This window comes from Panthera pardus, unplaced genomic scaffold, assembly GCF_024362965.1.
Source record: "Panthera pardus isolate Hobbes unplaced genomic scaffold, ASM2436296v1 HiC_scaffold_26, whole genome shotgun sequence".
NCBI classification, from domain to species: Eukaryota; Metazoa; Chordata; class Mammalia; order Carnivora; family Felidae; genus Panthera; species Panthera pardus.
In genome coordinates, this window is record NW_026526832.1 from 29,536,801 (window position 1) to 29,560,304 (window position 23,504).

General features: G+C 38.3%; 1 protein-coding gene across 3 annotated transcripts in view; it reads left to right on the forward strand.

Moving 5' to 3' along the window:
• Positions 1-23,504, forward strand: part of NBAS (NBAS subunit of NRZ tethering complex) — a 329,555-nt gene that overhangs the window by 139,619 nt on the left and 166,432 nt on the right. For all 3 annotated transcript variants that reach the window (XM_053891145.1, XM_019451545.2, XM_053891146.1), the window contains 6 exons: positions 3,072-3,205; positions 9,143-9,205; positions 11,699-11,821; positions 15,932-16,034; positions 19,710-19,939; positions 23,064-23,176. In XM_053891145.1, the coding sequence (XP_053747120.1) occupies positions 3,072-3,205; positions 9,143-9,205; positions 11,699-11,821; positions 15,932-16,034; positions 19,710-19,939; positions 23,064-23,176 (766 nt within the window). The remainder of the gene's footprint in view (positions 1-3,071; positions 3,206-9,142; positions 9,206-11,698; positions 11,822-15,931; positions 16,035-19,709; positions 19,940-23,063; positions 23,177-23,504) is intronic.

A 23,504-nucleotide genomic window follows, 5' to 3' on the forward strand; every position in this document is an offset into this window, starting at 1 on the left:
AATAAATTTCATATTAAAAAAAAAAGAGGGTATCATTCTATTCTGTCTTTTTTTTACTGTCTTTCAGGTGTATTAAAAATGTTCTTCAGGTAGCTTGTGCACATTTTTTGTTAAATTTATTCCTAAGCCTTTAGTTTTCTCTTTTTCTATTATAAATTAAGTTTTCCCTACCTTCACTTCCTCTGTTTGTTTGTTGTATATATGAAAGCTATTCATTTTGTATGTTAATTTTGTATTCTGCCCCTTTACTAGTTTCTTGTCTTGCTTCATTCTCTGGGGTTTTCCAGATATCCCGTCTTATCGTCTGCTCTTCATCTACTTGCCTGTAGTGCATAATTTTAAGATACTTATTATTTATTTATTTATTTATTTATTTATAATTCATTTATTCATTCATCCATTTATTCATTCATTCATTTAATGTTTATTTTTGAGAGAGAGAGAGAGAGAGCACAAACGAGGGAGGAGCAGAGAGAGAGGGAGATACAGAATCTGAAGCAGGTTCAAATGCATGGCTCAAACCCATGAACCATGAGATCATGACCTGAGGTGAAATCGGACGCTTAACCAACTGAGCCACCCAAGACTGTTTTTTAAAATAAAATTATCATCTTCCTACACTTTACCTTGCTGTGTAGCATGGAGAATAATCTGCTACTCATGGTGGGGAAGACTCACTGACTTCCTAGAAAGTTTTAAAGGGGCTCTTTTCTGTTAGCTTGAGGTGGGGCAAATGATGGTTTAATAGTCACTACTGAGATATTAGGGCAGGCATGATGGAGATAAGAGGAAGTGTGTTTTACACTTCATGGAGTTACACATCTTGTAGGTAGATGAACAGAGCACAGATGGTAAGTGCCTTAAAATGGTGATCATTACAATTTATGTGCTAATAGATTGCATTAGGAAAGATATACTGAATGGCACGGGAAGCAAACAAAAAGATGCCATAGGAATATAAAGAGGAAAAAATAATTTATGTATCAGAGTAGAATGAGGATAGAGTCTTTGGATTAACATTTATTGAGCATGTGTAAGAGGCTGTAAAAATCTGGCCAAGTCCAATTGAAGTTCAAGCCAGGCAGAGATAAAACTGGATTATTAGGGAGGTCGTAGATAGGACACGACTGAGTTTTTGAGAAGTACACTACGACAAGGAGACATAATCAGACTAATAGCATGTTTAGATGAAGGCAAGTAATTGAATTTGAGTGAACTAAAATTTGCATAGAGGTTTGTAGGACCAGAACAGTGAGCTGGCACCAGGCACGAAGGACTTGAGTGGAAGGCAGAAAGTTCATTTTTTACGTTTCACATTGTAGGACTGCAAAAGGGTTTTCAGCAGGAGATGTTGAACATATATGATCAAGTATGGACTTTAGAACGTTTAACTTCCAAGTGATTCTTTAGTGTCGCAGGGAGGGCAGGAAAGGAAGCAGGGGAATCCAGGGAAACATCAAAGAGTTTGGCTTCTGCTGCAGTTGGTTTTCCATTTATTCCTTTTCATTCAAACTGGTTTGTTTTTTTTTCATTTTCCTGTAGGAGTTGCATTGTTGAATACTGTAGTTTTTGTCAGTCTTTCCCATTCTTACTGTGAAATTTTCCCGCGGGCCTGTTCCTGCAGGGCTGAGGGGCTTTTCCTGCAGGCTGTGGGGCTGTGAGAGCAGGTATCCTTAGCCCTCGTTTTGCAGCCAGTTGCCTGCATCTGACTCCTGGCCTGACCACAGCCAGCTTTGTGCCGCGAGCAAGTTATAGGGCCTCTTGGGGCCTCAGTTTCCCCTTTATGTAGAATCGAAATAGAACTAGTATTAACCTTACAGGGTGGTTTGAGGAATTGAGAATTCATGCGTGTGAAGCACATAGAAATAGTACCTGGCACACAGTAAGAAATCAGGAAAAGTTAGCGATTTTAATTAAATAATAATGACTTTTACTGTGCCCTGTTTGTCTCTTTAACCAGTCTGTCACTTTGCAACCTTGGATAACTGTCACGTGTCGATGTCAAGTTAATGGGATGTTTTTCTCTTAACACCTTGAAGAAATCTTTAGAACTCCTGTAACCATACTACCTCAGAAGACTGTACTTTCCTCATAACCTTGAATGTTTCTTCTTCCGTCCATGCATGTGATTTTTCCAGCGAGACGATAGATGCCTTTGGTAGCTTCTCTCCATCACTTTCTTGTCTGTTTTGTGAATTTCTGCTAAAATGCTGAACCCCACTAGGTCTTTATTATGGAAATTATTTTGTCATGGAGGGCTCTAAACTTATTTTGTCATTGAATAGGGCTCTAAGAATATAGTTTCAGCTTTCTATTTTCATTTCTTTGGTGGTAATCATGTAAGCGTTCTTCACGTATTAATTTATTTAGTCCTCACAACTGTGACATTCTGGAGAGTTGTTAATATCCATTTGTATAGATGAGAGAAACAAGGCACAAATCCAGTATTTTTATATCCTAGAAAATACTCCAGGATGGGAGTCTGATTTGCGATGGAAAGGTGTATCCTATAGAAGACAGTGACCCAAAGTAGCCATTCTTTCTGCACCAGAGTGTGCTCTGTGATTTGAATATTACTGCATTACAGTGTGGCTTCTTTTGAATAGACTGTCAGTGCTGTTTAGTTACATGACTAATATATAATGCATACTGAAAAATAGTAGGTTCAAACATCTCTGAATATTAGTTAAGGAATTTTATATATTTTTGTAATTGAAACACATAAAATTTGGCTTTAGGGTTAGAAATGTTTTTAATGAAGTGCCTTTTTAATTCACTGTGTTTCTTCTATCCACTTTATCTTGAATGGGTCATAAATTGAAGAATCTGTTTTCAGCAGATGCAAAGCTTATGGGTACAAATTATCTTTTCTAGCTGATTCTGTAATTAAAATGTGATTTCATTCAGAATTATTAAAGACCCCAAAAGTCTGTAAGCTAAAGAAAAATCAAGATTTGTTTTTGCAGGTGATTAATTGCACTATTTAATATTCTATTGACAGTTGTACTGGGCTAGGGAAAAACGGACTATAAATCTGACTCTTAGTACAGCATGCTTTATTTTCTCTGTAGCTGCAGCAAAAAATTATTCCGGATCAGGACCAACTGATGGCAGTCGCTCTAGAGTGTATCTACAACTGTGAACGAAATGACCAGCTGTCCCTTTGTTATGACATATTAGAATGTCTTCCACAAAGAGGATACGGGTGAGAATCCACAGTGTGCCAGTCTTATTGTCGTCTTTTTTGTCCTAACAGCTGAAACGAAAATGTTGTTTCCCTGAGTGTTCATTAGAGAGAATTTGGGGAATATAAAAACATGGATAGAAGAAAATGAAATCATCGGCAAACCTGTAGCCTAGAGATAAACTTTTGTTTTTCCAACAGTGTATGAGCAGTCACTGTAATTTTGTCAACTTGGATAAATTATCCATTAAAAAAAAAACAAAAATACCACCACCACGATGAAAAATACTTAATTTTAAGTGCATAGACAGTGATATCTCTGTTTTCAGTTGTGTTTTTCATGAAGCTTTTTTCATATTTATGGGCTTGGGGTAATCTATGAATTATTTGTTCTGGGCCCTTGCCTACAATAAGCATGTTAAGTAATCATGGATGAATATAAATAATTTTATTTTACTTTATTTTTCTTGCAGTTTTATTGAGCTGTGATTAATACACAGCACCGTGTAAGTTTGAAGTGTTTAATGGATGGATATCCATACATTGTAAAGCGACAAGTCTGTTTAGTTAACATCCCTCATCTTCTACAGATACATACATACACACATACATACATAAATAAGTTTTCTACCTTGTGATGAGATCTTTTACTCTTTTGAATATAGCATACAGCAGTGTTTTGGTTGGTTTCAGTTGTTTGCCCAGATTGTTCCTTGACTGGAACATGTTGCTTCATAACCATCTTAGCGCATTATGTCCCCTGTACGTACTTCTCTTACACCTGGAAGTTTTAAACGTTTTGACCACCTTTATTCGGTTCCCACTCTACCCACTCCCATCCCCCGTAACCACAAATCTGATTTTTTTCTATGAGGAGGTGGTGGTGGTTTTTAGATTCCGCATATAAGTGAGACTGTCTTATAGTATTTGTCTGTCTTTGACTTACTTCTCTTAGTATAATGCCCTTAAGTCCCATCCATGTTGTCATAAATGGCAGGATTTCCTTCTCTTGTGTGGCTGAATAGTATTCCACTGTGTACGTGTAAATAGCACTTTTTCTTGATTTATACATCTGTTGATGGGCACTTAGGTTGTTTCCATGTCTTGATTGTTGTGACTAATGCTGCTGCCTCTCTCTTTTCCTTTAAGGAGATTTTTATTTTTTGGGAAATGAATGATAGAAATCACCAATTTTGCATCCCAGTGTGAAATAATGGTTTCACGCAGTCATTAACGGTACTGCGGTCAGGTGAAAGATTGATGGGTAAAAGATATTTGCGTGATACCAAAGTAGTAGCTCAGCATATTTTTAATATATTTTTTTTGTTATTTCAAAGGGGAGATTTAGCTTTATAAAGTACAAGCCTGACTGCCACCATCTTTCATCAAGCTACCACGTGTGGTATCACGGTCAGCCTGGTGTTCTGTGCCTCCTGCAGAGATGCATTATGAAGTAAAATCGTTCACTCTGAATCTACAGTCCTTGAGCTGAACTTCTGCTTTACAGTAAATCAGGGGATAGGGGAGCAAGTCCAAGAACACATGAAGGAAACAGATACATACGGAGGGTGAGGCACTCTGCAAGCCAACTGGTCTTCTCACTTTGAAAAGCCCGCGTCATGGAGAGAAAGAAATGAGTGGGGGTGGGAGGTGCCGATCTAAAATCAAGCGTCCAAACAGACATCATCATCTCCTAAATTTTAACTATAAAGCAATGTATGCACATCATGAAAGTGAAGGAATCGAAAGACTTGTGATTGATAAACAGTTGTTTGCTGCCCCCCTTCGTCACGCTCGAACACCTGTCTTCTAACAGGAACACTTGCGTAGATAATGGTTTTCTTCTGGTCTTTGCCTGCCTCCTCTAAAACAGTAGGCTCATGCTGCTGCCGCAGTGCTACGTGATTCTTGACTTCCTTTCATGGAGGTCTACCTCTCCCCATACCTGCTTGTCCTACTGTTCTGTCAGTGTGGTTAAGGCCGTAGTTTCATCACTGTGTTAGTAAATGTTGTTTCTACAGAGCTGGGTATGATTATATTTCCTTTTTCTGCAGCGTTTTCTTGTCCCTGAATTGGATCACTTCCTTTTTTGTTGTTTGCTTTGTTCTCATTTATCTCCTTCAGTCTTCCGATGGAACGTAAAACTCTTCTTTACAAAGATATCTCAGTTCCTTCCCTTTTTCTTGTCTTCTCTCCCCCTGTCTTCCTTTTGAAGCCTCCGTCTTGGACTTGTCTTTTCTCTTGCTTTGATGTGAATTAATTGTTGTGTGTTCTGAGCACCTGCCATCCCGGGACTTGCTGCGCCTCTCTTGTGTTGCATATTGCATTTCTGAGATCTCTTCTCTTCTCCTTCCTTCGCTTATTCTCCCATTTTGATGGAGCAAAATCTTAATAGCTTCCTGTCAAAGGTTACATGGAGGCATTTTGATTTGAAGACTGTCCCATGTCAGAAAGATAACCAGAATTGCCCCCTTAAACTTGATAGTAGGCTTGGCTGTGTCTGCAGTTCTAGGTTTATAATTATCTTTTCCTTGTGAGTTTTGAAGTCATCCGTCTTGTCCTCTCCTCCCAGGATTATCAGGTAGTCCCATATCATTCTGAGTTGTTACTTTATATATGGCTTTTCTTCCTTTTTGGATATTTCAATACCTTCTCTTCATCTCTGTATCGTAAGGGTGTGTTTTATTGTGAGTCTAAATGCATTGTTGTGGTGTTCGTTTAGTTAGTCTGTTCCAATCTGGAAACTCTTGTCTTTCAGATCATTGGGAAATTTTCTTATCTTCTTTCCCTAATCATCAGTTTCCTTGGTAATTTTATTTTTACTTCCTTCCTTTTTTTTTTCTTTTTTACTCTCTTTCTTTGTCTATTTTTTTTTTTTTTTTTTTTTTGCACTTTCTTCGTTTACTACCCCTTTTATTCTTTTGGCCACTTTTTGATCTTCTGTTAAATGATCTAAGAGTGTCTTCAGTTTTATCTTCTCATCCCTCTTTCAAATTTTAAAATTTAGTTTGGCTTTCTTATTTAAATTCCAGGAACATTTAAAATAAAATAGCATCCTAGTCTTGTTTCAGAGATGCACATGTACCTGTTCCTCTGTTCCCTGCATTACCCACGTTCTCACCATGGTCTCTCAGTATTCATATCCTGTTTGTTTGTATCTCTGCTTTTACCATTAGGGACTTTCTTTCATGTCCAGTGATTCTTGGCCATTACTTTATATCTAAGACATGAAAAAGCTGCCTGGCAGCCTATGACAGGCTGAAGCCTTTTCATGGTAGGAGTGCTTGAGGGGTGGCCTTGTGTGTGAGCACCTCATTTGTCCTCTTGTTTCAGGTTTCAGGTTTGGATGTTTTGTGTCTCTGGTGCTCTCAGATGCTGTCCATTATGTCGTAGAGATGTTGGGTACTTTGGAGATCTTGATCGTTCATCCCCCCTCAGCAGGGGTCTCAGTACTGACCACCAAGAAGGAATGCAGGCAATGAGACTTGTCAAAGTAAAGCTAAATGGAGACCATAGTAGTGCTTAATACATCCTTTCCTTCCTTGGTCTCAGTTGAAGGAATCTTCTTGTAGGGAAAGATAAATCACAGAGTGACCCTGCACGTATGTATTACCCAGACCTATACAGCTATGACCATAGGCCACCTCCCATCCTTAGTCAAGAGCAACAGGAACAGCAGGTGTGTCTGTGGGAACCGTGGGCCCCCCCTGAGAGCCATGGGCCTTCAGTAGGCAGCAGAAGGCTGGTAAAGGGACTGTAGTAACCGATTTTGTAGCAACCTATGTTCGGTTACCGAATGTAGTAGCCAATTTTGTACCCATCATTTAGAAACCTCAACCCAGTGGCTGTCAGGGTGTTAGTAGTAAAACTACTCTTTGCAGAGGGTTACAAGAGATGCAGAGGACTCTCTTAACATCTGTGTCCGAAAGCAGAGTGATGGGAGTTTTTTCCCTTCAATGGCCCAGCTGGGAAACTTGATGGTCTGTCTTTTAGCTTTGTGCCTCCATTGTGGTCTTTGAATCTGCTAGTCAAACTCATTGACGTCCAAGTGATGTGTGTAATTTTTAGGAATAAGTGTATTAGACTTTGTTTTTCAGGAAGATCAAATAAGCATAAATATCAACTAGAGCCTATCTATTAATTTTTGAACAGTAATTTGTCTACTGTAAAGTATCAGTGGAATGATATTAAAAGAACATTTTTTTAATGTAGACATTACAGTTACATTACAGAATTAGTGTGGTTTTGAAGAGTGTCTAGGCTAAGAAATGTCTCTTTATCTTGGCTTTAGATTAATGATATTTGATCTAACAGATTTTTTTTTGTAAATAAAAAAAATAGCCTGATACTCTCTTGTTTTCCATTTATTTCTTAATGATTATATTTCACATTTATAATTTTCTAAATAACATGTCATTTTAAATTAGCCCCATATTAAAATTCAGAGCCTCAGAGTATTTTCTGAGGTTCTCTTTGTTCTTCATGCCAAGTTTGTCAGTTTGTATTTTCCTGTGATTAGTTGTTTGTTTTTAGCAGTTACATGATTATTTACCAAATGGTAAACTATGTGTTTTTTCGCCATGAAATGAACACTTATTTAACCTCATTAATTTTTCGTGTACCTTATGTAGGCAGCATATTCCATCTGGCTGAAAAAAAAAAAAAAAACTTACTATGTTCGTGAATATCAATTCACAACGGAGGAACAACATATTCTTGAAAGTCAGTGACAAATGTTTATTGTAGAGCTCCACAATGATAGTTAAGAAATTACTGTCGTGTGTTAATAGAAGGTAGCTGTGACAATTGACCTTCTGAAGGACTTTAAGTGGAACATACCCTAACTTAACACTTTAGGTCAAGGCCTCAAATTGGTTTTAAAGGATAGTGTAATCTTTGTAAACTGCACAAATAATTGCCAAATAGATTGAGACTAGGAAAGATTGATAGTTTTATAGTGAGTATTTTTGGGGGTTCAAGTTAGGACATTTTTAATTTTCTAAGTTCAGATGAAGAGTTTTATTCGGTCATCTTACTAATAAAACCCTAAGACCTGGCTGGGATTCAGTTGCATCATTGGGGTCGGGGGCACTGGAGAGCATCAGGTGCGGTGCCGCTCGGCTGAGGGCAGTCCCTCCATATTAGGGACGCAGAGTTGTACCGGTTGGAAGGGGACTTTTATAGTAGTGTCTCAGTTTTGTGCCAGATTCCTGCATTCACTTGTACGTGTGTTGCTCCATACTAAATCTACCAGCCACATTTGTATTAGTGTATGATGTTTGCCATGATAATGTTTCTCCTAGTCCCCTGTCCACATGCTTCCTCAGAGAGGCCTTGCTTTTTATCGCCACTACCTTCCAGGGATTATCTACATGATAGCCTTGCTTCTTTTTGGTTCCTTAATATTGAAGTGGGTGCAGAGGGAATGATAACATAGAAGAAATCTCCTGAGTATATAGAATCCTAATGGAAACTTCCAGGGGGTGGTAGGGTTATAGACAGGTGGAGGAGAAAGCCAATGTGCAGGGCCATGCTTCCTAACCTGTTTTCTTGGTTAAAAGACAGAACCAAATGGTGATTTTACTTTCTACCTCTTTTTTTTTTTTTTTTTTTAAGCAAAGACTAAAATTGACTTATAATTCTTTGTTGCTTTTAGCAGAATTGAGCAAAAAGTTCTTCAGTAAATACCTGTCCATATAATGCTAATCAGTAATAGAGAATATCATTCTAGTCCAATTTTTTTTTTTTTTTTTTTTTTTATTTTCATCTCTTGAGTTGTGAAAGATGCTGGCTGAATGCATTCAGGAGATGACTAAAATTTTACCCAGGCAGTGTAATATTGTTGTATATTAACTATAAGGGAAACATCGTTTCTCTTTTTCACTTCATTGAGTCTTATATTTCATATAAGAAGCTACTCCTGAAACTTTTTAATTTTTTTTCCTCTTAATCCTTTAGTCCTAAAACCGAGGCAACCGCAGCTCTTCATGATATGGTAGACCAACTGGAACAAATTCTCAGGTGAGAAAAATGAATCTGTTGGCTTTGTGCTGAGGGAGGAGGTCTGTCCAAGAAATACTACCTTTAGTATGTCTAGTGTATTTCCGGTTTGACTTTCTATTTGAGTGCATTTTCTTAATGCAAACGTACAGCTAGCCTATGTAGAGTCGTAAGAGCCTGGACGTTGACGACTGGCAGACCTGTGTGCAAATCCAAGCATTGCCACTTACAGGCTCTGTGATATTTGAGCCTTCGGCTTTCTTACGTAGAATTTCAAACTCATGAGATTATGGAATTTTAGATGAAGTTTTTAAAATGGCTCCTACACAGAAATGTTAGTTTCTGCAGCAATTACTGTATCTTTCAGCAAACAATATTTATTATACTCCTGACTTTCATTTTTTGGGCGTATTGCACTTGATGGACTATCTGAACTAGATCAAATTGCGCTAAAGCCTTCAAGTAACTCTGTAGTCATATTCTTTACTGTCAAAATGAAGCATTAAACTTTGTCTTGGAGCCTGAAATTTCCCAATTTACTATTTAGGAAGTCATGTGCTGTTTACTAGTATTTATATGTGTATATGAAGATGCTTGAGTAATTTTTAAATATCTGTATTAAAATTTTAGGGATAAGAATTTTTCCAATATATATAAATTATAGAATAATAGGTAATATCATCACTTTATAGTGGTGATAAAATAGTAAAGGATATAATTTGGAGTCTACTAATTAGAAGTTTTATTCATTCAATTTAAGGGGCTTGAGTATAAAAATGTTTCAAGTTGTATTTAAGGAAACAGTGTTTTTATGTGCTGTGTATGTATGGGAGTTTAATGAAGAATTAATTGTTCAGTTGCCTCCAGACCTCTGTTTCCTCTATTTATATTGCCTAGACTGAGAGGTGTTACTTTGTGTTCTGAAAGTTACAGTTTTTTTTTTTTCTTGAAAAATGCTTAACAAATCAAGCTTGCTCTTTGTTTTCAAGCTTTGCTTATTTTAGGTTGGCTGTGTTTCTTCTCTCCCCAATGTCCCTGAAAAGTTGAGCATCATTTTGAGTAAAGCTTAGTGGATTAAACCACTATAGAATCATTCCTTACAAATTTGAGGATTACAAATTTTTTCGTCTAATGAAATTGAGAACAGTTATCTCAAAAAGATACAGTAAAATAAACACGGCGTATTTCACCATATGTTCCCTGGGCGTAACCATGAGTGGTCCTGATGTCACATTATGCTCTTAGAACCTCAAGGAAACAGTAACCCCTTGTCAGTTTCTGGATGGTACCCATGCCTTTGCCTCTTTAGTTTAAGTCATTTTTTAAAATAAGGACTTTTTATTTCTGTTCCACTTCATAGCCACCAATTACTGAAAAATGTTTTAGCATACCTAATACCAGGTGACATGACCCATGAAACCTGTTCTTATGAAGAGCTAGTGAAGTCTAACCAGTCACTCTGTGAGTCCAGTAGTAGTTAATTCATAAATGTGAGGTTCGGGGAGGCAAACCAGGTCTCAAGACGATTCATATGAGACAAAATTTGTGACCTATTTTATATTTTTACAGAATAGATTTTGGAGGGAGATTAAGCCTTGTGGTATTTCTGGGGCTCCAACTCTAAAATTGTTTATTTCTTTTTTTTTTTTTTTTTAATTTTTATCTTTTTAACGTTTATTTATTTTTGAGAGAGAGAGAGACAGAGCATGAATGGGGGAGGGTCAGAGAGAGAGGGAGACACAGAATCGGAAACAGGCTTCAGGCTCTGAGCTGTCAGCACAGAGCCTGAGACAGCTCAGAGCCTGACGCGGGGCTCGAACTCACAGACCGCGAGATCATGACCTGAGCCGAAGTTGGACGCCCAACTGACGGAGCCACCCAGGCCCGTTTATTGCTTTTCTAACAGCCTTGCCTATAATAAGTTACTCAGCAGGTTTGTTCAGAGTTAAAGCTTGGTATTGAAATGATAGATTTTGCTTGTTTTACTGATTTGATGCTTTTAGAGTACAGGAAAATTACAAAAACTATTTTTAGATAAAGATATGTCATACTTTTGAAAAAATAGTTACTAGTTCTAAGTACATTGTCATAAGAGTATGGGATATAAAATTGGATACATAATTGTTAACTTTTTTTGGCTGAGAATTAATGTAATTTGTAAAATTGGGTCATTCTGTATGCTATATATTTTTTTAAATACTAAACACCTAAATGCTACATGTATAAGATTCTTAGATTTTTTTGGTTTGGTAACAAGACTTTAAAATATCCTTTTCTTGGGGCGCCTGGGTGTCTCAATTGGTTAAGCGTCTGACTTCAGCTCAGATATGATCTCACAGTCTGTGAGTTTGAGCCCCATTTTGGGCTCTGTGCTGACAGCTTAAAGCCTGGAGCCTGCTTCAGATTCAGTGTCTCCCTTTCTCTCTGCCCCTCCTCTGCTCATGCTCTCTCTCTGTCTCAAAAATAAATAAAAACATTAAAAAAAAATTTAAAATATCCTTTTCTCACTTTAAGTGTGTCAGAGCTTTTGGAGAAACACGGACTTGAGAAACCGATTTCGTTTGTTAAGAACACTCAGTCTAGTTCAGAAGAGGCACGTGCGCTGATGGTCAGATTGACCAGGCATACTGGTCGGAAGTAAGTAATGAACAGAATTAATCAATACTTGTATATGGTTAAAAATAGTAGTATTTTTCTTTTCTTTTTTTTTAATTCATTGAGTTATAATTGACCAACAATAAATTGCACATATTTAAAGTGTAGAATTTGTTAAGTTTTGATATATGTATATATTCATGAAACCATCTCACAATCAAGGTAATAAATGTATCTGTCACTCTTAAAAGCTGCTTTTTGCCTCTTTATGTTCCCCTCCCTTCAGCTTCTCCCCATCACTCCCTCACCCCTACCCTAGACTACCACTGATCTGTACTTTTATCACACTTTGTTGACCTATTCACCTGTTTAGGGACATGTGGGTTGTTTTGAGTTTTGGCTTTTACAGATAAAGCTATGAATATTCATGTACCGTAAAATATTCCTGATATTTTATTTTCTTGTGTTACTATAAATAGAATTATTTTCTTAATTTCATTTTTGTATTGCTCATTCCTAGTGTATAGAGTTATTGGTATGTGTTAAAATGTATTTTTAAAAATTTTGATATATATTGAGCTTGTGTCTTCCTACCTTGCTGGACTCCTGCATTAGTTCCAGTAGGTTTTCCTGAATATTATGCCATCTGCGAATAGAGACAGCTCTAGTTCTTTGTATACAATTTTCCCCTCTCTTTCCTTTTATTGGTGTTAGCATGGTGTGTCTTTTGGTATATAGCATGGTATACCTTTAACGTTCAATTAATTTGTGGTTTTGTATTTGGAGTGTGTTTTTTGTAGGTAATACATAAGTTAGGCCTTTCTGTCAAGGTCTGAGCTGGAGAGAGCCAACCTGCCACGTGCCATGTAGTTATGGCGGGACTGTAAGGGCATTAAGACCCTTCAGACCTACTTATAAACAATAACAACCTTGAGATGGTAGATGGGTGAACATACACCACCCAGATGTCTGTGGGAATCCTGTCCCAGTCAACAGTAGCAAACTGCTTGGTGGTTTGCTCAAGGAACTCTCCTTCCTAAGAAATCCCCTGGCATTTTGTATTTGTCTCTCCCTATCTCTTTTTCACTAGTGTACTCATAGTGATTGATGTGTGTGCCTTATGTTCCTTTTGAGATCATAAGCTTCTGTGGGGCAAGTGTTATAGTTCCCATACATCTAATAAAGGACCTCATATATCGATGGTCCTCTCCCAATAATTATTAAATGAATAATTTAAAAAGTTTTCGCAACTCAAGTCTTAAGATTTTTTTTTTTTAATCTTTATTTATTTTTGAGAGAGACAGAGACAGAGTGCAAGCTGGGGAGGAACAGAGAGAGGGAGACACAGAATCCGAAGCAGGCTTCAGGCTCCGAGCTGTCAGACAGAGCCCGATGCGGGGCTCGAACTCACAAACCGTGAGATCATGACCTGAGTCGAAGTCGGACGCCTAACTGACTGAGCCACCCGGGTGCCCCTTAATATTTTTTTTAAAAACTATAAACAAATGGTCAATATTTCTGATCATGTTGACTCTAGAACCTTGTCTTCAAGAAAGCCTTGCTGTTGCAGCTAGATTACTTCCCGTCCTTCCTTTGAGTCCCTCAAATACTTCTGAAGTCCTTATAGTTCATCTCTCATGGTTGTTCTACTTTGACTATGTAAGAGAATATGGCCTCTTTTTTTTTTTTTTTTTCAAACTAGTTAATTTGAAGTGAATCCTAATTATTTCATGTATGCTACCATAGCTTGGCCTTCAGCATCTATGGAATATCCTTATGCATATTTTAAATGGTAGCAGATTTCATTGAATCTACACAAATCAAGTTTTACCATCTTGAATGCAATGCTATTTCTCCCTGGAAAATATTCCTTTGTTCCAGGGCTGTAACTAATACATCATGTTTATATTTAGGGATCTCTCTGTTAATTTGCAAATCTGGTATAGTGCCTTCAGGTTCTACTTTTGGTTCATATTTACTGAATGTATTCTGCGAAGGCCATTGTAAATAATGTCTTATAATTTATTTCAATTAGAACCTGTACTTATGGGTAGCCATGTGTGAGAAAACATTAATACCATCTGTCCCATTGTTGATGGCTTCCAGAAGAACAGCTGGGCTATGAGAATTTGATTCAGCTAGACAATGCTTAGGTTTGATTTTATCCAGCTGGTGCAAGATGGACACTCACTTCAAACATTTTGCAACTTATTTACCTGCAAGCCAAATCTGAAAGAGCCCTCCAGTTCTTTGAAGTTCAGCCACAGAGTTCAACCTACCAAGGTCTAAGTAATGGACACATTTCAGGGATGATCCTGGAAAATGTGCAAATGTGTCATTTTTTTTTTCTGGGGGAAAAATGCATTCTCTTATGCTTTATTGCATATGGGATACAAGTTATATGTTTTGTGTAATAAATACAAGCTACTGTAAGCAAATGAAGCATATGCTTATGAAAAATTTTAGGTGAAAAAGTTCCTAGATACCAGAGATTTGACGACAATGATCCCAAACACAGGCTCTCCCTATAGCAATGATATTATACACAGATAGTCTATTTGTCCCGTTCTTAATGCATTAAAAAGGGAGAAGATGTGTGGTAAAGAAACGGTCAGTTGGTTTATGACAAATGCCAATCAAAATAAAACAAAACCTGCCCTTTTCAAACAATGAGATTCATGATTATGTAGAACGACAAGACTAGCAAGTAAACAAATAATGATTCCAAATTCATGTATATTCAATGAAGGTGAACTTTTGGGGGAGGCAGAGAGAATTACAGAACTTCCTCTTTCCTGCTAAACAATATTAGCAATCGTGTATATAACTATAGAAACCAAAGAAATGTGTTTGTAACTTTCAGATTCATTCATTCACATTTATTGAATACTACTTTATTCCAGAAAAATGGAGGGAGTGTTTCTTCATACATTCTAGTTTCAATTAATCCTCACAATGTGCAAAAAGGGAATCTGTAGCTCAGAGAAATTCAGAGACGTCTTCGAATCCATATAGGTGATTGAGCTTGTTTTTAAACTTAAGAACATCTTGCTTCAATGCCTGTGTTTTATAAGAATTAATCTCCATTTTTTATCACTTTCCAAGATGGGTTTTAAGTGAGGAAACTGAAGTTCAGGAACATTCAGTGTTCATAATCATGCAGCTAATGTGTGATTCTTGGTGAAATTTTTAACAAACCCCTTTGGCCTGCTGCAAGACCATGTGAACCGTTGACTTCTCAAACTCTGTAACCCTGGTTTCCAACATAAAATGGTATTTGATCAATGAGATTGTGCATGCCTCGTGGGTTGTGTAAAACTGATCCCTGGTTGGTAACTTGCTTCTGACCCGGAGGAACCGGAAAGGAACTGGGAAACCTGAGAGGGGCTTTGTGCTTTGGGCTTTCCTGAGGGTGGTCACTGACATGTCCTGGAGGAGACCCTGAAAACTGTGCCTATGGAGTTGTTATGAAAGATACTGATTCTTGTGGGGCATGAAACTTCCTCCTGAGGCCGACAGGGCAGCTCCCGCCACTAACCTCTAAGGCTCTGTCGCCTGGCACCTGGGCTGTCACCCGAGTGAGCATAACCCCTGTGGTGCCCGGTCGGTCGCTCTGTGGACTGCCGCAGGGACCCCACTGGAAGGAGCGACTGGCGCTGCCCTGCTGGTGAGCCGGGGTCCCCAGCCTCTCGACGGACGCCAGGGGTGGGTGGGGTCCAGAGCATCCCCTGTGGGGCCTTGCGGTATGATGAAGATGAATCTGCAGTAGCACTGTGGCGTCCAAGTGCTGTCCCTGCTACATCTTGCTGTGCTTTATTTTGTCTCAGAAACTCACAGCTTGTTTAGCTTTGCTGTTATCACTTAATGCCGTTCCGGTTTGGAGTGTAGGCGGCCTGTGACCGAGGCAGCTCTGGAAGCCTCTGGCATTGATGCAGAGCCGCTCAACTCTTCCTCGGATCCAAGTTGTTTCCTGGAAATTCAAATGAGATTATATCTGTTGATCACTTGGGGGTTGTGTGGCACATAGGATGGTGACACCGATGGTTTTGTTTGTTGGTTTGTTTGTTGCTTTTGGCCCATCGAAGAGAGATTTCATGAGTTATTTTCTTCTTCTGCTCCTCTTCTCCCTCCCTCCCTCCCCGCCCTCCACAGGCAGCCTCCTGTCAGTGAGTCTCATTGGAGAATGTTGTTGCAGGACATGTTAACTATGCAGCAGAATGTTTACACCTGCCTGGATTCTGATGCTTGCTATGAGGTAACTCTACACATGGGAATTACTGCCTCTTAATTCGGAAGGTTTCGTTGTTACGGTGTGTTTATCGGACACAAAGGTGATGACCATAGGCTTCATTATAAGTAATACTATTAAGTAAGGGAGTAGTGCTTTCTTTTTTTTCTTTTTTTCCCCCGAGTTTGTTTATTTTTGAGAGGGAGGGAGAGAGTATGGGAGGGGCGGAGAGAGAGGGAAACAGAGGATCCTAAGGAGGCTCTGTGCCGTTAGCTCAGAGCCCGGTGCGGGGCTTGAACTCAGGAACCATGAGATCATGACCTGATCTGAAATCAAGAGCCTGTCTCTTGGTGGCCCGAGCCAGCCAGGCGCCCTGGGAGTGCTCTCCAAGCTGAGCGCTTCCCCACCTGTCTTCCCTGTCTTTGTTACTCAATGCGTTCCTCCCCAGTGGGGCCAAGGGACACATCCTTGTCTCCTCTCGCTTCTCAGTTTTGCTGGTCACTAAAGCGTATTTGATGTACCTGGGAAAGGTCTGTCAAATCTGTCCTGTCTTCATCTCTGCTAAATTGTAATTCTTCTTGTCTCCCGACCTCCGTATTTCTCATCTACACTGATTCCGAGCATTCTTCTAAAACACGTCCTTTCGTGACGCGCCCCTTCTTCACATTTGCCGCTTGCTCCATTCAGCATCAGAAAGCAGCCGTGCTTGTTAGCGTGGCAGAGAAAGCCACAGCACACCAGCTTTCCCGTCCGCTCTCCCCTGCGTTACTCTGCACACGCAAGGGTCTCCGTGTACCCCATCCTTCGCTACGTCCACCACATCTGCCCTGACTCTGCACGCACCATGCGGCTTCACGTCTCTGTGACTCTGCCGGCATCGTTCCCTTTGCCAGGATGTATCCCTCTTTCCTTTATCTGAAAATTGCTGGTAATTTTTAGGACTCACTTCACTAATTATGCCCTCTAGGATGCCTTCCTTTGTCCTTTCATGTAACTTGTCTCTGTTATGGTCTTTCAAATGCGGTAACTTGTTTCCACATGTGGTTCTTCCCTTTGGTCATGGGCCCCTAGGGTAGGCATTATCGTATTCATGTTCATCCTCTTGTGCCCCGGTGCTTATTGGAATGTCCAGAACACAAAGGAGACTTAAGATATGGTTGCTAATTGACTTAGGAATGTAACCCAGGGGATTGAATGATTATTTTTGGAAAGTATGTGTCTTACCACCCAATTACTCATAGTCCGTGTGGAAAAATGATCCAGCTAACCCACTTTTAGTGAGAGATAGTTTAAAAGCAGATTCCTGTTTTGAGTTTTTCTGCCAATAAACCAGACATGAAATTGTATAGAATATTTCTTGTGTTGCTCTGCTCTGACATCGCAAAGCATGACCTGTTGATGAGAGTTATAAATATAGGTCTGTATTCTGTGAAATTGGTTGGCATTTTTATTCAAGGTGATTTTAACAAAACAGTGCTAATATAGACTGTTGAGAAATGGTTTTATGTTTGAACTTCAGGTTTTTAAACGCTTGAATGAGAATGGAGTTTACATTGATGATTATAGTCTCAGACCACGTACATATAACTGCCAGGAGCTTTCCCTTTTGTGTCTAAAGTGAAAACTTGAAATCCAGTTCCAGAAGAAAGTCTATATTCACATGGGATCCAAAACCTAACCATCATGAATATGTCTGCAGTAGTGTTTTTAAGTTGGGATGGCATTGTTTTGCTATTTTCCTGTTTTTGATTTTCATTGGAAAATTGGCAATAAGTATATTACACTTAACTAGCTCTTGTATAATTGCATAACAGCTTGACATATTGAATTGTTTTTGTTATATTTTAACACCTTTTTATTAGACTTTGATATTTTAATGACTTCCGGCCATTAGTCTCAGTCCTTAGAGAAAACATTTGAAAGCGTATTATAACAGTTTTGAAATGGTTATAGAGGAAGGTAATACAGATTTGGCAAACTTACATTTTTTTTCAAACTTACATTTTTAAATACTATTTTAGTACCTTTTAAATTATGCTATATTATCCTACTGACTCTTGGCTATTATGTTGGGGTTTTCAACAATACTTGGGAGATATTTGAAAGCTCAATGGCACAATTTTGAAAATGTTAAAAATTTTGATACAGCAGGTAGAGCAGAAATCTATATTGTTTATTTTAGCAAAAACTTTTAGAGTGAGTGAATTATATTTTTCAATACTTGGCATTAACTCTCTATGGCTTACTTGAATAACCCAAAGGAATAGAGAAACTGTCATATCTAAGTCATTTGGGTTCCTTGGATTAAGCCATTTTCACTTGTCGCCTGTAAGTGATTACAGCTGCTTGTTGGTAATTTGCTTTCTGTCACAATATGTATTTTATAGCAGATCCCATGTAGATATTAGTAATATTATCCTTATCAGTCATTTCAATAAAGGCCTGTCTAAAAATACTACCTTCCCTAGAGGCCTAGAAACAAGTGAAAAGGAGGGGATCCCATGAAAATTAGGTAGTCGCCTTAATTGTAAGAAAACTCTATTCTCCATGAAATGTACTTTTTTCAACTCTTGCTTCTGTTTCTGTGCTATGCTTATCCTACAGATAAGGTCCTAAGAGGGAAGAACATTCTTGGGGAAGTTGTTATACTAATTATATATTGAAGTTATTAGTGTAAATTTAAAGGAATCTCTTTAAGACTTTTTTTGGACTAAGTAATAAGTACATAATCTCAGTTATACAGTAAATTTTATATTGATGCTATTAGTTGCCTAGTAGAATACAGTATTTGCATGATTACCTTCTATCAGTGGCTCTTGTTTTATTTCAATAGTTTTTAATTTGCAGATTGGAAAAAAAAAAGTCCATGTTATATTTGCAGCTTGGCTAGTATGTAAGCCTGAATTCAGATGCATTAAGCAGTCATAAATTATAGGTGTCATATTCAGAGATTTTCTTTTAAAAATTGAACTATTATAAATAGTTTAAGCAGAGTAGGCCCTGTTGAGTATGGGACAGTAGGTCTAAGGAATCCCGTTTTTAATGAACATGAACTTCAGATATTTGACTCAAATGTTCATTGTACACATTGAGGTACGGTTGACCCTTGAACAGCATGGGTGTGAACCACACGGGTCTACTTACTTATACGCAGGTTTGTTTTTGTTTTTGGTGAGTACAGTACTGTAAATGTGTTTTCTCTTCCTTGTGATTTTAATGTTACTCTGGCTTACCTTAGTGTAAGAATAGTTATAGAATACAGTAAATAAAAAATATGTGTTTATCACCTGTCCATATTATCACTGGGGCTTCCGCTTAACAGTAGGCTGTTAGGAGTTAAGTTTGGGGAGAGTCAAAAGTTATACTGGGATTTTTGACTGCGTGGGGAGGTCAGCACCCCTGCCCCTGTGTCGTTCAAGGGTCAACTGTATTATGCTTCCTATTAGTGCGTTCAGTTAAACGATTTCTTCTTCCTAAAAGATGAGTTTGTTTTATTGAGGTGAAATTCACATGACATAAAAGTAACCACTTAAAGCGTACTTCCTTGTCATTTAGTGCATTCACAGTGTCACTTGTGCAACTGCTACCTGTACAATGAATGTTTTTTTAATCTATTTCGTTTGGATATCAGAGCCTTCGCTTTCTTGAGAAGCGCTGAATCTGCCCTCTTTGAGGCTAATTCCAGTTTCTTCTTTCCCCCAGATATTTACAGAAAGCCTTTTGTGTTCCAGTCGCCTTGAAAACATCCACTTAGCTGGTCACATGATGCACTGCAGTGCTTGTTCGGTAAATCCGCCAGCTAGCGCGGCCCGTAAAGGAAAGACCCAGTGCAGGGTCAGTTATGAAAGGAGTATTGACTTGGTTTTGGCCGCCAGCAGAGAGTACTTTAACGCTTCTACCAGCCTCACTGATAGCTGCATGGATCTGGCCAGGTAGAGTAATTCCACGTTCTTCCAGAAGAGGGAGGGGGGAAGTCAGAATACACAGACTCCACTGTTGGTTTTGTTCTTTACTTTACAAAATATATTACCACAGGCGCAGATTGACTGTCCTCCATGGGGCACAGTTACTTATTGCTTGAATACAGAAAGATAATTACGTTATGAATATTCATCAGCTTTCTCGTGACCCCTTTTCTCCAGCATACTTTCCCAGCCTTTCTTGCTGATGATCTGTAAGATTGTATATCTTTTCTCTTAGAAAGGATTTATGAGATGGCCTGTAAATTCAAGTTCTGGAAATTTTTAGCACATTTAGGCAATGGCCATATGCTTTGCATGACTTTGCTCTGTTTGGGGATGAGGGACCTGATTAGATGATAAAGCTTCAAAGTCCCTTCCAGGTGGAAATTTCTGGACTGTGAATTCTGTTTCTCTTTGGCCTGTTGTCCTGGAGATTTAGTGTTGATCTTTTTACTATTGATTCTTCAGAGCTTTCTGTGCATAAAGGACATTTACCCTTTGCATCTCTTAACATGTTTTAACCACATTGTCAAGTTTTTATTATGTATGATTTTCAAATCGCTGTTCAGAATCTTTAAAGATTTTGATTGTTTTCTTTTATAGTTTCTATCTTGTGTGTCATCCTTTGAAAGACCTTTAATTCCCAAGACCATTATAAGAGTTTTTCATGTTGTTTTTCACTACTTTGATAGTTATATTTTCAGATAGAAATTTTAGGCCCATTAGGAATTAATTTGGTTGTAGTGATTGTGGTACCTATTTAGATTAATTTCCCCCCCAAATGACTAGTAGCTAAAAGCTTAAAGGAAACTTTCCCCCCACCCGTGATACCTTATTACAGAGAGAACCGTGTTTTCTCAAACCGTGTTATTGGACTTGACAGAGTTGTTAAAAATAGTAAATTTTTTTTTCTTCTCTCCTAAGGGATTGTGTTTCTATTTCAGACGATGAAAATATCAAATAGAATAGCTTTTAAAACTGGGAGTTGTGTTTGACCTAAATCTTTTTGGCAGGAGTTTTCAGAGATTGTTTTTAAATCTACACTTCTGATATTTCCCTTTCATTCCATCCCTTTTTCTCCCACAAGGACACACGTTAATTTGGAAGAGATGCCATATGTGTGTGTAAGGTGGCACCAGACTGATTATGATCTGTAAGGCTGGGTATATTGAAATGTTGACAGTAATGTTTAATATAGAAAATAGCCCTTACATTCTTATTGATTAAATTATCATGAGCTAGTTTTTTAATGTTTATTTGTTTTTGAGAAGGAGCATGAGCAGGAGAGGGACAGAGGAGGTGGGGGGAGAGGGCACAGAGGATCAAAGCGGGCTCCGTGCTGACAGCAATGAGTCTAGTGCGGGGCTCAAATACAAACCATGAGATCATGACCTGAGCTGAAGTTGGACACTCAACCGACTGAGCCACCCAGACACCACTGAACTAGTTTTTTAATTGAGGAAGTAATACATCCAATGAGATAAAAATATTCAACAATAGAAAAAAGGATATTTCTGATAATTCTCTCTTCATTCTTGTTGCCCTAACTTTATCCCTTAGCTATCTTTTTAAGTCATTTTCCTATGTATCTTTCCAAAATATCTTCTTGAACGTTACCCTCTTCTTAAGTCAGAAATGGATGCATACCTTTCTGCGTCTTGTTATTTCCACTTATGATCTATTCTGAAGGTTTTTTCATGAGTGCCTATAGGCTTGATTCATTCTCTTTTGATGGTTGTAGAATATTCCATTGTTTGACTTTCTAGAATTTATTTGATTAGCTTGTGATTTAATGCATTGTCTTATATTTTAAAGTTTATTTTGAGAGAGAGAGAGAAAGCGTGTCCACGTGCATGAGTGGGAGAGGAGCAGAGAGAGAGAGAGAGAGAGAGAGAGAGAATGAATCCCAAAAAGGCTATGTACTATCAGCACAGAGCCTGCCTGCCATGGGCTCCTGAACCTGATACATGGATCTCATGAACCATGAGATCATGACCTGAGCTGAAATCAAGAGTTGGACGCTTAACTCACTGAGCCACCCAGGTGTCCCTCTTATATTTTAAAAACACCATGATACTCAACATCCCTACTTATGTGTGGGTGTGTGCTAGTCTGTCTGTAGTATAAGTTGCTAGAACTGGGAATTCCTGGGTTCAAAGATAGTTCAAAGATAGAATTTTGGTAGATACCACAAGGTTCTGTCACTTTTCCTCTTGAGTCAGCAGTATATGTTAGTGCTCATCTTATTTAAATTTTAAAGTTTTGCAAGCAAGGTAGACCTGTATCCATCATACAGATGGGTACTGGGGCCGTGGGATCTTCATCAGGTGGTCCATGATTTTAGCACCATTAGCCCTTCCTGGCCTGATCTCTACCAGTCTTTCTAGGCTTGTGTCTCAATGTCCTTCCACATGCACCTTTCAGAAAGTTTGTTAATTAAAATATTTATTAAGGACACTTTGTTTGGATTTTTAAAAACTTGCTTAAAATCCTCCATAGGGTATCACAAATTCTTAGTTTAGCAAAGTCACTTTCCCCTGTTTCACTTTCATTTCACTATTGCATTACCAACAGACTCTTCCTTCTGATCAGAAAAATGTCCTTTGTGCAGTTTCTTAGGTTAGTCTTTTTTCCTTTGGGAAACAAAATTGTCATCGAAACAAGATGTTTGTTTTCCCTAGAAGAATAAGTGGAAATTACCTGAAATCTGTCTCCTTTTTTAAACCTTTCCTGTATGATTATCACCTTTGGAGTCAGCAGTAAAAAGAGTGTTAAAGGCAGAGTTAACACATTTTGCTTCATACTGTGGTACCATTACCTACTATCAGCATAACCCTATGCGACTTACTTCACCTCTCTGAGGTTCAATTTTGGCTTCCTTAGAAAGGAGGTGATGCTCTTTGCCTATCACACAGGATTGCTATGAGGACTCAGGAAGGTAATAGACAGCATCTAGCAGAACCTGGCATGGAGTCAGTATTTGACAAATGTGTGTTGGATCTCACATTGTTGAATACAGAAAGGCAACTTAGCCAAACGTGTGTTATTTAAAAAAAACAACCCAAAACAACAGAATTTACCTTGTTTCCCCTAGGTGCTGCTTACAGCTGATAACAGATAGACCTGTGGCCATTCAAGAGGAGCTCGATCTTATCCAAGCCCTTGGATGTCTTGAAGAATTTGGGGTAAAGATCCTGCCTTTGCAAGGTGAATTTTCCATTTAGTGTTGCATTATTAACTTAGTATTCAGTTGTTTTGCATTGAATTATTAGCATTACCTTTGGCCATTTAATCCATTAGCAATAGATCCTACTGTCTGCCCCATTTTCAAATGAAATCTTAAGTGGATATCTAAAAAAAACAGAGCCGATGTCTTACTATAAATTTATTTTTTAAGTTCTCAGTTATGCCGTTAAAAGGAATAACGTTAGTAACAGCCGTGAGGCTATTGGATAAAAACAAAAAGAAATGGGGGATTACAGATAGACTTTCAGATCTTCATCAGTTTTTGATGATGCAGTTTTTCTGTATTTTG